At 38.6% G+C, this 15069-nt stretch overlaps 1 protein-coding gene across 2 annotated transcripts in view; it reads right to left on the bottom strand.

The window, feature by feature from the left end:
* The window catches only part of cabp1b (calcium binding protein 1b), a 33337-nt gene extending 24213 nt beyond the window's left edge, over window positions 1–9124 (bottom strand). The window contains exon 1 of one of the 2 annotated variants that reach the window (XM_056243867.1): window positions 8306–9124. In XM_056243867.1, coding sequence (XP_056099842.1) covers window positions 8306–8854 — 549 coding nt within the window. In that variant the 5' untranslated portion in view covers window positions 8855–9124. The remainder of the gene's footprint in view (window positions 1–8305) is intronic. The other variant, XM_056243868.1, reaches the window with a different exon arrangement.
* Between the last annotated feature and the right edge of the window lie 5945 nt (window positions 9125–15069).

Below are 15069 nucleotides of genomic sequence, written 5' to 3'. Positions count from 1 at the left end.
TGTTCTAGAAAAATGAAGAGCATGTTTTTTTGCATTCGCATTCTGACATCCAAAGGCACAACAAGACATGTTTCCCTTCTTCCGTGGATGTGCAGTGTTTGTTTCCACTTGTTTTTTGCTGTTTTTTATCCGCCACAATGCGCGTGCAGATGCAGTGACGTAACTGTGAGATCTACTCCCAAATTGGCTATAGGACCGTTAAGATTTTGTGGCATTTCATTTAGTCATATTTCATTTTTTTTATTGATTTTATATTTTGAATTATTTCTATATTTTATGTTTTTTTTCTTATGTTTTTCTGTCATAATTTTATTAAAAATATATTTTTGATTTTCTGGTGAAATGTGACCTGAACATCGTGAGGATCACCTTTTTATTTTTCCTGAGGTGAGAACTCAACGAAATCTCCTGAGCAATGAAAGATCAAGCTGTGAGCAATAACATGTTCCTTTGGGATGTGCCGAGGAAGGAATTTCAAGGTCTATTCTCTCTCACTCTCGACTACACAGACTGAGAAGGGCTTAGAAATTTTGCATTTCCTCCCCTGCAATCCATGGGCTAATAAAAAACACACACACTGGCTTCTATAAATAGCACAGACTATGAGATTGTATGGGAGACAGAAATGACGTGGAATTTACGACACAGCTTGTATCGCTTTCACATATCTTTCTAAGCCTGGTTCTTTCAACTATCCCTCCGTTTGCCTTCCGCCCTCCCTCTTGTTCTGTATCTCTCCCCCTCCTCAGACCCTTGCAAGGTCAGTGTGACCCAAGTGGGATGGGGAGGGAGGGAGGGAGGGCGGGAGCGACTGAATGCTCTGGAAAAAGCCCAAAAAATGAGTGCAAATGGAGCCAAGAGAGTGAGAGGCAGAGCTAAAGTGGTTCTGCATCACCTGCCTCCGAACACTGAGTGTTGTGTCTTTCTTACATAATACATAAAGGTCTCTCACGCTTGCACCTTCATATTCTCATCTCCTGTATCCCTCCATCCCAGTTTGGATCCAGCAGGGAGGAAGGATGCAAGCTACTTGACAAAGAGTGACAGAATGTCATTTAGTCAGACTCCATTCAGAGAGCCTGAGACGGGCAGCCCCTGCTGGCAGAGCGAGGGCATTGATCTGAAATCTCACTGTGAAAACAATATCAATGCAAAATTTGTTTGCTTTTGATGTACGCAGTACATCTCCAAAGCGGGTTAGTGGCATAATTTGATGTTAGTGAACGCAAGTCAGGTCAAGTTATACCAGCATTAGAATATTAATCTCTTCTGCCTCGAGATAGAGAGAGAGAGAGAAGAGAGAGAGGAAGATTATGAGCAGAGGCACAAGACTTCTACGACACACAGCGGCTGAAAAGAATCTGACAAGGTAGCTCAGATTAATAAATGCTGTAAAAATATATTGCTCATAGTAAGGTTCATGTTAACTTATTCATTAACTAATGTTAACAAATGAGACCTTATTGCAAAGTCTTACCCAATAAGGTATCAATCAGTCACATTCATTTATATAGCACATTTAAAAACAACACACGTTGACCAAAGTGCTTTACATACAGCCCAACACATACAATCTAAGATTATAAAACAAAGTATTAAACAATAGCAAAAATGTATTACGATCAAACGCAAGAGAAAAGAGATGAGTCTTCAAATGAGATTTAAAGGTGCAATGTGTAACATTTTTGAGTATCTATTAACAGAAATGCAATATGACATCCATAACTATGTGTTCAGTGGTGTATAAAGAACTTACTTAATTAACCGTAATGTTTTTATTACCTTAGAATGAGGCATTTATATCTACATAGGCGCGGGAATCCTCTTCTATGAAGGTCGCCATATTGTGACGTCATGTTTCTACCATAGCCGAGAGCGAACAAACAGCGCTACAGAGCGCGTTTGGTCACTACCTTGAAAGAGAAGCCGCAGAAAGCTAGAAGAAGCTAGTCATAAACACCGTGAGTAGTGACTTTTCCCTTGTCAGTGGTGTAAATATGTAGTTGGATTGTTTCATGTAACTTAATTCTTCTCCCTCGCTGTGTTATGGCTTTGCTATGTGGGGATAAATGTGCTGGTTAAGTTCGTGAGACAGCTGATTAGTAGGCTACTCTTGTCATTGACCGTAAAACAGTTACAGGAATCACCAACCCGTCGATCTTGGAAGCATTTTAAGTCGATCGAGTTTCCAAAATCAGAGAAAAAAAGCCTATTGTGTGTAGTAAGTGGTGTCTAGGGATGCGGAGGCGCGCGCGCTGTTACAATCATGTCATTTTTGCCGCACGCACCTTTGGGCTCATGCGGACGCGTCAGGTTTAAACAAGGCTTAACGCTTTAACCAGCTCAGCCACAGTAACAGCTCATATTAGCCAGCTAAACTTTTACTACCCTGTTAGAAAAAATATATACCGGTAGTTGCATAGTTTCATGTGGTTCTTCTCCCTCGCTGTATTATGGGTTTGCTATGTGGGGAGAATGTGCTGGTTACGTTCGTGAGACAATCAGCTGATTACTATTATTATATGTATTAAGACCCTTGATCCTCACCTGAAACTTTATCCATGATGTGGTTTATAATGGACTGTGGTACAGAAACGTGGTTTACGCTGGCTATTCTCTGCTGTCTCAGTCGGTGATGTTTGTCCCGTTTTAGCCACCGTAGCTTCTTCGAAAGGGAGGGGTAAGCGGTGGGCTGAGCCCTTAGTGTAAACTCGCAACCGAACCGCTAGATGTCGCTAAAAATCACACACTGCACCTTTAAATGCATCAAGGGTGGCACAAGATCTAACATGGAGGGGTAAACTGTTCCATAAACAAGGAGCTGCAACCGAGAAGGCCCTGTCTCCTTTTGATTTTAGTCGAGACTTAGGAATGGTTAGCTGAAACCTTTGTACAGATCTTAAAGGCATATGGATGTATGTTTCTGAAGAAGTTCACTAGTGTAACTTGGTGCCATAATAACATCTTATACTTAATCCTAAATTTGACTAGAAGCCAATGAAGGGATGCTAGCACAGGTGTTATACTCGCATATTTCCCGGTATTACAAGGAATTCAGTGAGGGCACACATTTGTTACATTGAAAAACAAATTTGCAATGTTTTCTAAAAAAAAAACAAAAAAACAAGTGAATATTTTATAGAGCCCGTAGTAGTTTTGGTAAAGGAACAAAAGCTTTTTCGGATGTATGCCATATCAATCAGCAACAATAAACCTGCTTATAGAAATGTTTTATCCACAAGAGTATAGTAGTACAATTCATTAGATCACATTATGAAAATTTGTGAATGTTTGGAATGTGGGTCTATATTATGGTAATTTGTGGTGAAATTAGACTGTAAGGTTAAGTAGCAACATCAAAGCTTTCTGCACATGAACATAGCAGAAAATATCATATGACAGCCATAAACCTGTTTTCCCATACCATTTTCAAGAATATAAATCTACGATTCATTAAGTTATATCAAGGAAATCTGACAAAAATGTAATCATTATAAAAATTCAACAATAATAAAGGTAAAGCTTTCAATTATATTCATGTTTAAGTTTAGTCATGTTTAAATAATGTGCACCACCAATGTGCAGCATCACCTGGATGATGCGACGGCAGCCATAGTGCGCCAGAACGCCCTCCACACACCAGCTTACTGGTGGAGAGGAGACAGTGATGAAGCCAATCAGGATGAAATTATACGGGGATGAAAAAGTAACTTTTCTATAGTTAGCATACTTATTTTTTTATATATTGTAGCATCGTAGTGAAAAGGTCCAGTCAAGCTGACTGTCTCTCGTTGAAATTTTGTGGGCGAGTTCTAATAGTAATCTGCGCGATCTGGAATTTCACTTGAGGCCAAAAAAGTTCCCAAAGCAAATTTCACTCATGTTTAAGTTGGCCATGTGAATTCGCTGGATTGAACAACAGAAAGCTGCTTGGTTTGCAAGTGATTCTTTATGAGCTGTGCTTTACAAATCTCTATGCTATTATACTTTTTTGGAATTTTAAATATAAATGTAAATGTAAATAATTCTGAGTGAGTGTTTATGTTTCAAAGCATTATGGGTGCTATCTGTTCTCACCTTCTCACAGAAGTGTAGAAACTTTAATCGGGTGGTTTTGTAAAGTTGGCATGAAATGGAAGTTGCAATAGTCTTTTCTTCCCTATTGTGATGTATATAAGTGAAACGGCTTCTCAAACAAGAAAAATGTAGGACAGGGCTTGATTTTGTCCACTGGGAACTGATTGGATGATTGTGGTTTGCTATTGCTGTGATGTCATGTGAGTGACAGGTTGTCCCGCCCTCGCACCAATACATTCTTTCTGTAGATATGGATCTAAATTGAACTTTAAACCTTTAGAGTACATATAACACACTGCTTGCATATTTTAAAATACTGGTTGATTTTAGATTTAAAATCACACTTATCAATCAGTTAAACACTGATGATCATTTTAAAACTAATGCGCAAACATATGTGACTCCATATTCTGTCATTTACATTAAGACCAGTCTCGGCAGGGTGATGATACGCTCCAATCCTCTCTTCATTTTCACGGTTTCAAACCCCACGTGTCAGGTAGTTAATGGATTTGAATTTTTTCACTCCAGCACAAAAGACAGCTTTCCCCTCTCCTCTCTAATCAGGTCTTGAGCTGCTATATTTAGCGCCTACTGGCGGAGAATGATTTCTGTAGGGATTGTATGCAGGCCTTGATGTTACATAAGGAAATATGAAACACAGTATTTGAGGAATATCAATCCACTATGAGAAGAAAAATAGACACGACGGCGCTATAAATACAGCAGCGTTTCCGTTCACAGATGCAAGGCTTTTCTGGATACGAGCTGAGCTCATACAAACATAGTGTACCGCATCGCAATCATGTGTCACGTCAGTCTTGGCTGAATGTTCTCTCAAGAAATGTGCATGCTTTTTAACTTTTGAGCAGGTTACACTGAAGGGTTATGACAAAATGACTGTGTGACATTTACAAGCCAAAGACTAATGATGCCTGGGAGGCTCTTGAAACCGAGCAAACGTGTCAAAACTAGGACCCACTCAGCCTGGTTGCTGGCAATACGAAGTCTTGAGTTTCCAACTGAAAAGACTGATGCTTGGTGTCAGAATAGGCTTCTTGTGACGTTATCAGAGATGTGGTTCACAAAAAAGGCATTGTGGTAACAATGTGATTTCTGTTGTACCTGTATTACAGGTACCTGTATAATAATTGATCAAACACATATTTAAATTCAAAATTGCACCGATTATAATGACACGAATGGGCTCTTTATAACTGCCCCCTTCTCTTCACATAAAAAAATTTAAACAAATTCACATCTGAAGTGCTCCAACTGTTTGAAATCATGTTTTGCTTTAAATCTAATAATGCCAACAGGTTTGTTTGAGGGTTACTGTATGTTTAAGTTAAGGCTGTGGCAAATATAATTATCTTAATATGAAAACCATTGCATCCTCACAAATATATAAGGTCTATTAGTTTGTGAGTGTTTAATATTTATTGTAAATTGGAGGCAGAAATGTCTCAAAATGTCATCTAAATCTGACAAAACCACTGTTTGGGAATGTCCTTAAAGCTAAAAATGATATAAATGAGTTATACTTGAAGTAAAAATAGTTTCAGCCAGAACAAGGTATTTAAAACATTGCTATTTAAAAAAAAGTTGCAACTTTCGATTTTCATTTTGTCCTTTATATGGAGCCCATAAGGAGACAAAAATATGGAATGGGGAGATAAGTATCTTTCAATGCTATTGTGTTCTCTCGCAAAATTATTATGTTCCCGGAGAGACTTTGCATTCTCTCGCAAAACATTTCCGTTTCCCTGAGAAATTTGCAAAAGCACTGGATTACAAAGTTCATGAAACTCTAGATGACACATGCTGATAGGTCCTTAACTCAATCTGCTTGCAATCACATCATTCTCTAGGGACAGCTGATTGGTTCCTGCTGTATCAGTAGCCAATGAGCTCGCTGTTCAACCTTCAAATACTTGATCAGCATTTGCTGTAGCAGTTGCAGCGCGCTTTCAGAAACCCTCCACCTTCCCCAGCTCCACCTGTATAGATTTGCTAGATTCCGGGTAATTCATGTATGCTATATTGTACAGCAGTGTGTCGTGTATTGGCAGTAGCAAGTCCTGTACTTGCTCTGCAGCGGCAGCAGCAATAACCAACAGCAGCACGTCTTATTTGCTCTGCAGCAGCAATAAACAGCATAATTTATTCCGCCAAAACCAAACATATCAACATTGTCATATCCATTACCATGCCAAACACTCTGAGAGTTGTCATAACAGAAATACAGGTTTTCCTCCCATCCCATTTTTTTTTGTCACCATGTTGTCCCTTTAGGGGCTCCATACCTTCACACTTGTCTTGTGACCACCCAGCTATGCGAGAGGTGTTAATTTGTTTGTTTTCGTTTCCATTTCCGTTTTCAAGTGCCATTCTGTGTCTGTGACCTATTGAAGCTTTAACCTGAAATAGGGTGTTATTTGTGGCACATTAGACGAATGGTTAGTTATTGTCCTTCAGAGATAGAAAGCAGGAGGAGAAAGCGGCATGGACTTACAGTGAGGATGAGAATGATCATCCATGAACACGACATTGATACAGGTCCCGCTGTAACACACACTCTAAAAAAAAGTCCTTAAATATAGGGCCAATGTACTGTGTTAATATGAAGGAAATTATTGTATTGATTTTTCACAGGGTTTTTACTCATATTTTGAATCACGCATTTAATTGCGTTTTGGGTTAATGGAAATGTCCATAAACTTAACGGATCATGTCCTGGCAGAAAATTACCAGCACAATTTATTTTCTTTTTTTTCTTGTCTTTTTTTTCTTCAAGTGTATTGCATGAGAGTGTATATCAAAAAAGTCATAATAAGTCATATAGGCCTACTCTTAAAAGTCATAAAGTGTTTTACTGGAAGTTTCTGTAGAGCCTCAAAGGATCTCCAATAACATCAATAGATTAAAAAATGATCCTCAGGTTACACCATGTATGCACTTTCAACCATGCGGTTACAATTTCTACAACAGCTCCACCCGTTTCACTATATAAAATGCATATTATTTATCCGTCAGTCGTTTAAGATTGACCACCATTTGAACTGAATTCAAACTGACATCTCTGAGACTTCTGTTTCACTTCAATCTGCAAATCCTCATACATAATTTAGTTTTATCATTATCTGATCATAGAGAGATCATATCCCCAAAGACGCATGCACTCCAGTTACACATTCAGAACATCTTCTATGAGGCACTGTGATGCACAATGAAGTCATAATCCATAATTCAGCTGGGCAGCATTAGGTTATAAGGAAGAACATTCATTAATGATAGTTATTTAGCTGACACTTTCATCTAAAGTGACTTAGACATTTAGTGCAAAGACAAAACAAAAATGTTTTAAAGCTGGAATGCAGAAAAGTGATTACTTTTAAACTGAGTGTATTTCTATTTAATCCGATCACCTGTTGAGTTTTATTTCAATTTTAATAATAGTATTTTCTTTGTACTAAATTTGGGTTAACTTAATATAAACATGTTTGGAATAAAATCTACACTTTTTTTCTATGAATGCTATAATCATTCTGTTTGAACAATTCCTAATGAAGAGATTATTAGTGAATCCATATTTCAATGATTTTATGGTTCGGTCTTAATCACTGCCTTCCCAGCATGCACCAAGGCATACACAATAATTATGGTTTGACAGTTTGATTTACACTGTTGTTGTTGATTTTGATGTAATGTTTAGTAATTTATTGTGATGTTGATTCACAGTTGATAAATTGACTGTTACCATTCAGACATACTAAAAATATTTTAAAATATTATTAATAGTTTTTTACATACAGCCTACATAGAGCTGTAATGACCTCATATTAATAGAATGATTTAAAAAAAAATATATACCGGTATATACAGGGCAATCATGCACTGGTAAAAAGGCAAAAGGTGATTAAAGATGCATCACCTTTACCATATATAGTCTACATTTAAACCTAAAAAGCTTGATGTGCAAAGCACTATTCATAAATATATGAAGGTTATGGACCACATGAGATGAAACACATAATAGAACTATTTAAAACATTGTTCCTTATTTTGAATCATTCACTTTTTGATGTTGAATTTAATTAGTCAAGTTGCTTGCCATGTTACTGAGTAGATCTTAGTTTTAAATGTAGCTACTGTAAGTCACCTTAGATACAGGAATCAGCTACATAACTTATTTATATTTAGTGGTATCGTACAGTAGTCACCCTACCTGTCCAAAGACTGATTTGACTATGGGATGGAGGTCTGCATCAAGCGCGCCGCTGTACGCGCCAGCTCTCCCGGGGACGCGCGTGCTGCTGTGCTGAAGCGCTGGAGGTGGACTAGAGGTGAGGCTTTGATTCGAGCCCGTCCGATGCTTGCCCTTCGTTTCAAAGAACAGCGCGGCTTCCTCCGAGCGCTTGGATTGGGAAAGAGTCGGCGAAGGCGTCCGGCTGGTGCGTGAATTCCCGTGGAGTTGGACCGGGGGGTCAATGGTGTGCTGGTGGTGCCGTGACGGTTTGCAGTGTTGCAGTCCATCCTCCTGATGATATCCATCCTGGCCGCGGTGATTCTGGATCTTCTCCCCTTTTCGTCCGAGTTTCGGTTGGCACAGGGGTCTGCGGGCGGTGGCATCGCACTCTACGGTCCAACACGATTCCCCGCCGCCGCCTCCCGTGTGCCGGTGACCGTTGCGGTGACTCGCGGGGTCCGTGCGGACTCTCCGGTTTGTTTTGATGAGGGACGTGGTGGATTCGCTTTTTGGAAGCGAGGAGCTCATTTTGACAACCACAAACTCGTGAAGTTCTACAGTTCAGTCAGATGTAGCAGCAAAAGCCTGAATATCTAAACGTGTCGTTGGTTGGGTGGGAGTCTCACCGGTGAAAGCACAGTCAATTACTTTATAGAGCACGAGAGCATCATCACACAGGTCGCTCGCGCAGAGTTTTGTTCGGTCCCTCGTGACCCCATTGAGCGCGCGCTACCACAAAAATACAGCAAGTGCATCTCTCTCTCTCGCGCTCTCTCTCTCTTTCTCACAGGATGAAAGTTACGTCAAACTGCGATGCCATTGAAGAATAAAAGACCGTCAAAATATTAATAACTGTGTGACGTGACTGCTGCGCAGGTGAAATGAAAACCATGACATTAGGCTAATAAAAATGATGAGAGTATTCCATTTGTATTCAAGCTTTGCAAGCAGGTTTCTTTTCATTTGGGGAGGGATTTTACATCAGTAAATATTTCATAACTTGAAGGCTTGACTACAAAAATAGTAACATTTATTCTCTATAAGAAAAAATATATAGTTCATTAAATATCTGAAATTAAAACAAGCAAGAGAAATCTATTCACTGCTTAAATTGCAAACGTCAGTCGCATTCTGGATGCTGACTTTGAGCCATATATTCATGTGTCAAAACATGTCGCTCCTTTGAAATCTTTGCAACTGATGTAACAGAACTGCTTATAATGCCTGTTTCTGAAGGACAGCGAGTTACTTTGGATGGACATCACAGTCAAACTGAGGTAGCTGTACTCATCTTTAGAAGACCAGTGACATCTTTCAAACTTCTTTTTTAACATTTAATGACTTTTTTCAGTGCAGATGTAAGAGCTACAAAATGGATGCAGATTGGCTAGAAGCAGACGAGATGTTTCCTGTTCAAACAGGACCGTTGTAAGGTCCCATCTGGTTGCTTCATTGCTTGCGTTCCTTCAGTCTCGGAGCAGCTGCACAGGGTGTTTAAGCACTTATGTGCATTATGTCACTATATATGGACCCAATTAAAGGAGTAAAAAACTTCTTTCCACTGCGTGTGTGTGTGTGTAAACAGTGTGTGAGATGTTGGAAAGTGCCGCTTCTGCCCCACACAGTCTCCTGGGACTTTGCGTTCACTGACATCTGTGTCTCCCTTTTACTCGCTCCAGGGAAAGATGGCATCTTTCGCTTCATCTCACTATCTCTTGCCCCGCATCACTTCCTCCTTCCTTTTTGATTGACAGGACTCCCCTCGTCTCACTGTAACTCTTGGAATACATACTGACTTTTTTCGTTTGAGTGGTGTTCAACTTTTCATTCAGCAAAAATTATTAATTTTTAGTTTCTTTAAAGAGATGCTCCCCTCCCACCTCTCTCTCTCTGCACCAGGGGACACTAAAGCCCCAGGGTTCAATCTGGCCCATTTGCATTCAAGGGAGCAAAAGAGGAAAACAACAAGATGTGTTTTCATCTCACACTCCAGTAAACTAAAAAAATAAAAACAGACTTAGTTTCATGTGCTATATTAGCATACTTTATATGATAATCAGTGGTGTTTGCAAGAGGATTTGAATAAATCGTTAACCTTTGAACCTTGGGTTCAAACAGCACAAAATTCTTGCAACATTTGTGCTGTAGCTTGACAATACCTCAAATTTCACTTCGCAACTCTTTGCAACAGTTACTGTTCGAAATTTTCGGCGTCTGTAAATTTCTGTAAACATTTTTTGAAAGAAGTCTCTTAAAGGGATAGTTCACCCAAATATGAAAATTATGTCATTAATGACTCACCCTCATGTCGTTCCAAGCCCGTAAGACCTCCGTTCATCTTCGGAACACAGTTTAAGATATTTTAGATTTAGTCCGAGAGCTTTCTGTCCCTCCATTGAAAATGTATGTACGGTATACTGTCCTTGTCCAGAAAGGAAATAAAGACATCATCAAAGTAGTCCATGTGACATCAGTGGGTTAGTTAGAATGTTTTGAAGCATCGAAAATACATTTTGGTCCAAAAATAACAAAAACTACGACGTTATTCAGCATTGTATTGTCTTCCGGTTCTGTTGTGGATCCGCGTTCAGTGACGCTGCTGACGTAAGACGCTGCTGACGTGTGTCTGGTGCGCCCGAGCTTCGTTTACAGTCTGAGGGAGACGCACGCTGTAAACAAAACAATCTTCGCAAACATGTCTAAGGATTTCGACACAGAGGAACTTGCATTTTTTTGCCCAGCCATATTTATTTGAACCCGAATACACGGACACACCAGATACACGTCAGCAGCGTCACTGAACGCGGATTGACAACAGAACCAGAAGACAATACAATGCTGAATGAAGTCCTAGTTTTTGTTATTTTTGGACCAAAATGTATTTTCGATGCTTCAAAACATTCTAAAGAACCCACTGATGTCACATGGACTACTTTGATAATGTCTTTATTTCCTTTCTGGACAAGGACAGTATACCGTGTACATTTTCAATGGAGGGACAGAAAGCTCTCGGACTAAATCTAAAATGTCTTAAACTGTGTTCCGAAGATGAACGGAGGTCTTACGGGCTTGGGACGACATGAGGGTGAGTCATTAATGACATAATTTTCATATTTGGGTGAACTAACCCTTTAAGGCTGCATTTATTTGATCAAAAATACAGGATAAGCAGTAATACGGTATAGTGAATTATTATTACAATTTAAAAGAACCGTTTTCTATTTGAATAGGCTACAATTTAAAATGTAATTTATCCTTATTCCTCCAGTCATCAGTCACACGATCCTTCAGAAATCATTCTAATATGCTGATTTGGAAACATTTCTTATTATTATCGATGTTCAAAACGTAATATTTATGTCAAAATCAAACAAAAGGGCTACAATTTAGAATTCTTTCATTAATAGAAAGTTCAAAAGAACAACATTTATTTAAAATAGAAATCTTTTGTAACATTATATATGCCTTTATTGTCACTTTTGATCAATTTAATGCATCCTTGCTGAATAAAAGAAAAAGAAAATCTTACTGACCCCACATTTTTTAATGGTAATGTTTTTGAAAATATTTTTGAAAATACCATGCATAACGTAGTGCAATGTGCCAAATGTCACACCACAAATCAAATTTATGTCCATTTTATATCCCTTTTTTTTTCTTAATTTTTTGGAATATCTCTTTAAGTCTTCATTTTGGCTGAATAATGGTTAAAAGCCAACAAAAGTCTATCACAAGATTGAAAGAATCCAACAGGAGGGAGGACACGATGTACGCAGGAGTATATAATACTAAACCGTTTTTTTCCCCTAGTAAATGAGCCTGTTGTCAAAATGCTAGTTGAGACTAAAAGCACTTGGTGTTCCACTTGATAACATTTAGTATAACATTTCAAGTGCTCATCTTACAGTATCTAATGGTTCAATTCCCTCAGCTTGTATCATTTTTCAGACTTTCCGGTTTGAAATATGCTCAGTATGTTTACCTTTCCAACTGGCAAGAAAATCTTAACAAAACACAGGGTGTTAAACTGAGACACTACAACCAACTGTTTACCAGAAAGCAACATGTGTGTGTTCTTTACAGGACTGATGTTGCCGGTCAACTATCTGGCCAGGGCTCACCCTGTCAATTAACCCCAGTCTATTGGCACTGTTTGCTGGTTCTGAAACATTCATCAGAAGGGTTAATAATTGAAGAGTCAGCAGCTTGAGACCCATGAGTTTTTGATGGACTGAACGCTGTACACTTGTGCTTCTGCATAAACACATCAGCGCCGCAGAGTTCAGCCAAATCTGGAGGCATCATTAGTCAAATAGCTTCACAAAAGCACAATGTGTGGCTTGGGTAATGAGCTTTATAAACAAATTAGAGAATATGAAAGTTCTGAAACATTTATGAAGTTGACCCAGTTGCATAAATTAAACGTTATAAAACATAAGTGTGTGTAAACCAATCTTCCCAGAATGCCAGTGGAGTTTAGCCAGGAAACAATCGAAAGGGCTCAAAAAAAACCCCAAAAAAAAAAAACCCAAAGAATCAATAAGATTTGGAAAAATAAACAAAAAAAAGAGTTTTCATGTGATTCTTTGACCCAGTGTTATTTTAGTATCATTGAGATACTATTATAGTTTTTGCTAATATTTTAAATCAGATTTTTATTTTTATATTTTCCATTTGATATATGATTCCATTTAAATACAAATTGTATTATTAAGAAGGGGTTAATTGCTCAGATTTGGACTCAAATGCTTTGCTTACGAGTTCAAAATATTCTTCTTGTTGCGTATACTTGCCATTTAGACATGCATTTTATAATACTTTTTCACTCATTTTTATTTATTTATTTATTTCCCCACCCCCTGCATGGTATTCAGGGCTGAGTCAGTGGAATGAAGATACTTTTGGAAAGCATTTACGCTTGAGTGGAGGAGATGTGCACTTGTGTTTTATTAATTCAACTGTCTGCCCCCCTAGTGCATTTAAAGATTGCCCTATGTAATTCCCCTCCTTAAAAACAAAGCAAGGCTGAAAAGTTTGAATGCACATGTCCCCTAATAAGGAAGACGTAAATTAATGCAAAGCAAATCTGGTACTGTGTTTCCTTTTAGAGGTAATGAGAAATGCATAATAAATGAAAAAAAAAAAAAAAAAAAAAAAAATGCATAACGTGTTCTGAAGGGCTGTTGCTGGGAAAGCAGGGTAGGGTTTCTGCATGACGCAAGGGGGCCAGAATAATTATAAAGTCTATTTATGGAAGCACAAAGATGGAAGCCACTCATACAGCACTTCTGAAACCTCCCTGGGTTCTCGTTTTCAATTAATCAATTTGGGTTTAAAGGAGAACTCCGGCGCAAAATGAACCTTTGGTCTAATAAAACATTGGTACCTAGTCAACCATTCTCTGAGATTTGTTTTCATGATAATCGAATGTAAAGAGTTTTATCTCTAAAAACTGTTTAGCTTATAACGCTAGTAATGGGGGCATCTATTAAGTAAAAAGAAATCGCTAGTTAATACCACTAACCAGGCCAGTGGCGTAGCAAGTCAGTCCGGGGCCCATATGCAAAAAAAAATTTGTACGGGCCCCCCTAACCCTGCCCCCCAAGTACATTGAAGATTCATTTATAGACGTTCACTGTAGTGTATCAAGAAAATACCATACCAAACAATACCATAAAAAACACTCTACCCAACAACTTTTCACAACCAGAACAGAACAAAAACAAGTCTAAAACCAACCAAGGCTCAGCCAATGTCAATAATAAACTACTGATCTTGGCACGGCAGCCCAAAATGTAAAAAAAACATAAAACTACTCACTCATTTAGTTGCATTCTCCGGGCCTTTCTTTCGGCAAATTCATCCACGAGCACGATGTCATTGGTGTTTAATTCATGGCTTTGTGCATTCTCAATGGAAATAATTGCCAGTCCCGATAGTCTGTTTATTAGCTTCAGTTTTGAAAATGAGGGCTCCGCTGAAGCAACAGTAGGGATGGTAAGAAAGAGAACTAAACCGGTCTATTTTAGGTAGTTTTTGTGTAACTTCTCCACCTTCTTTTTTCTCACTTTCATGTTTGTATTTTTATACATCCTTTAATGTTCAATTAGCTAGCGTCTAGTAACCTCTCTCACACTGTGTTTTCTTTTTTTAATTTGACGCGGCGATGCCATATAAAAATGACGGTACAGTTCTACGGCAGCCGCGGGGTGCAAAAAATAATAAACGCATAATAAGTGCACACAAGAAATGACGGAGAAATTAGACATTATGGAGAAACAAGAAATTATTACACATGACATGCATACAAAAATATATTTATTGTGGCTACACAAAAATGAATTAACTCGTTTTAATTAAAAGTTCCCCATGGGCGGGCCCCCTATCGGCCCGGGCCCATTTGCACGTGCATACCCTGCATGCCCAGACGCTACGCCACTGAACCAGGCTCAAAATAGCCACACACTAACACAGTAGGCTAACATAATGAGGGTCCCTACATGCAAAACGAAGCATTGAGAACTTTGTAAGTGTACAGACCGTTTAATATGAAGATATTTTATATTTTAAGACAGTCCACTTCGTGTATACAGACAGGAGTAATCTTTAGAAAACAGTCTCAACTAGTCAAACCACGAACGACGTGCTAAGTGAGCTGAACTGTATGAGGTTCAGTGAACTTGAACTGTATGAATGGCGTTCGTGGTTTGATTAGTTGAGACTGTTTTCCAAAGATGGCTCCT

The sequence above is a fragment of the Rhinichthys klamathensis genome, unplaced genomic scaffold (genome assembly GCF_029890125.1).
Source record: "Rhinichthys klamathensis goyatoka isolate OS25496 unplaced genomic scaffold, OSU_Roscu_1.1 h1tg000027l_1, whole genome shotgun sequence".
In the NCBI taxonomy this organism is placed as follows: domain Eukaryota; kingdom Metazoa; phylum Chordata; class Actinopteri; order Cypriniformes; family Leuciscidae; genus Rhinichthys; species Rhinichthys klamathensis.
The sequence above is the reverse complement of the archived record's forward strand: the minus strand, read 5'-3'. Positions and strand labels throughout refer to the sequence as shown.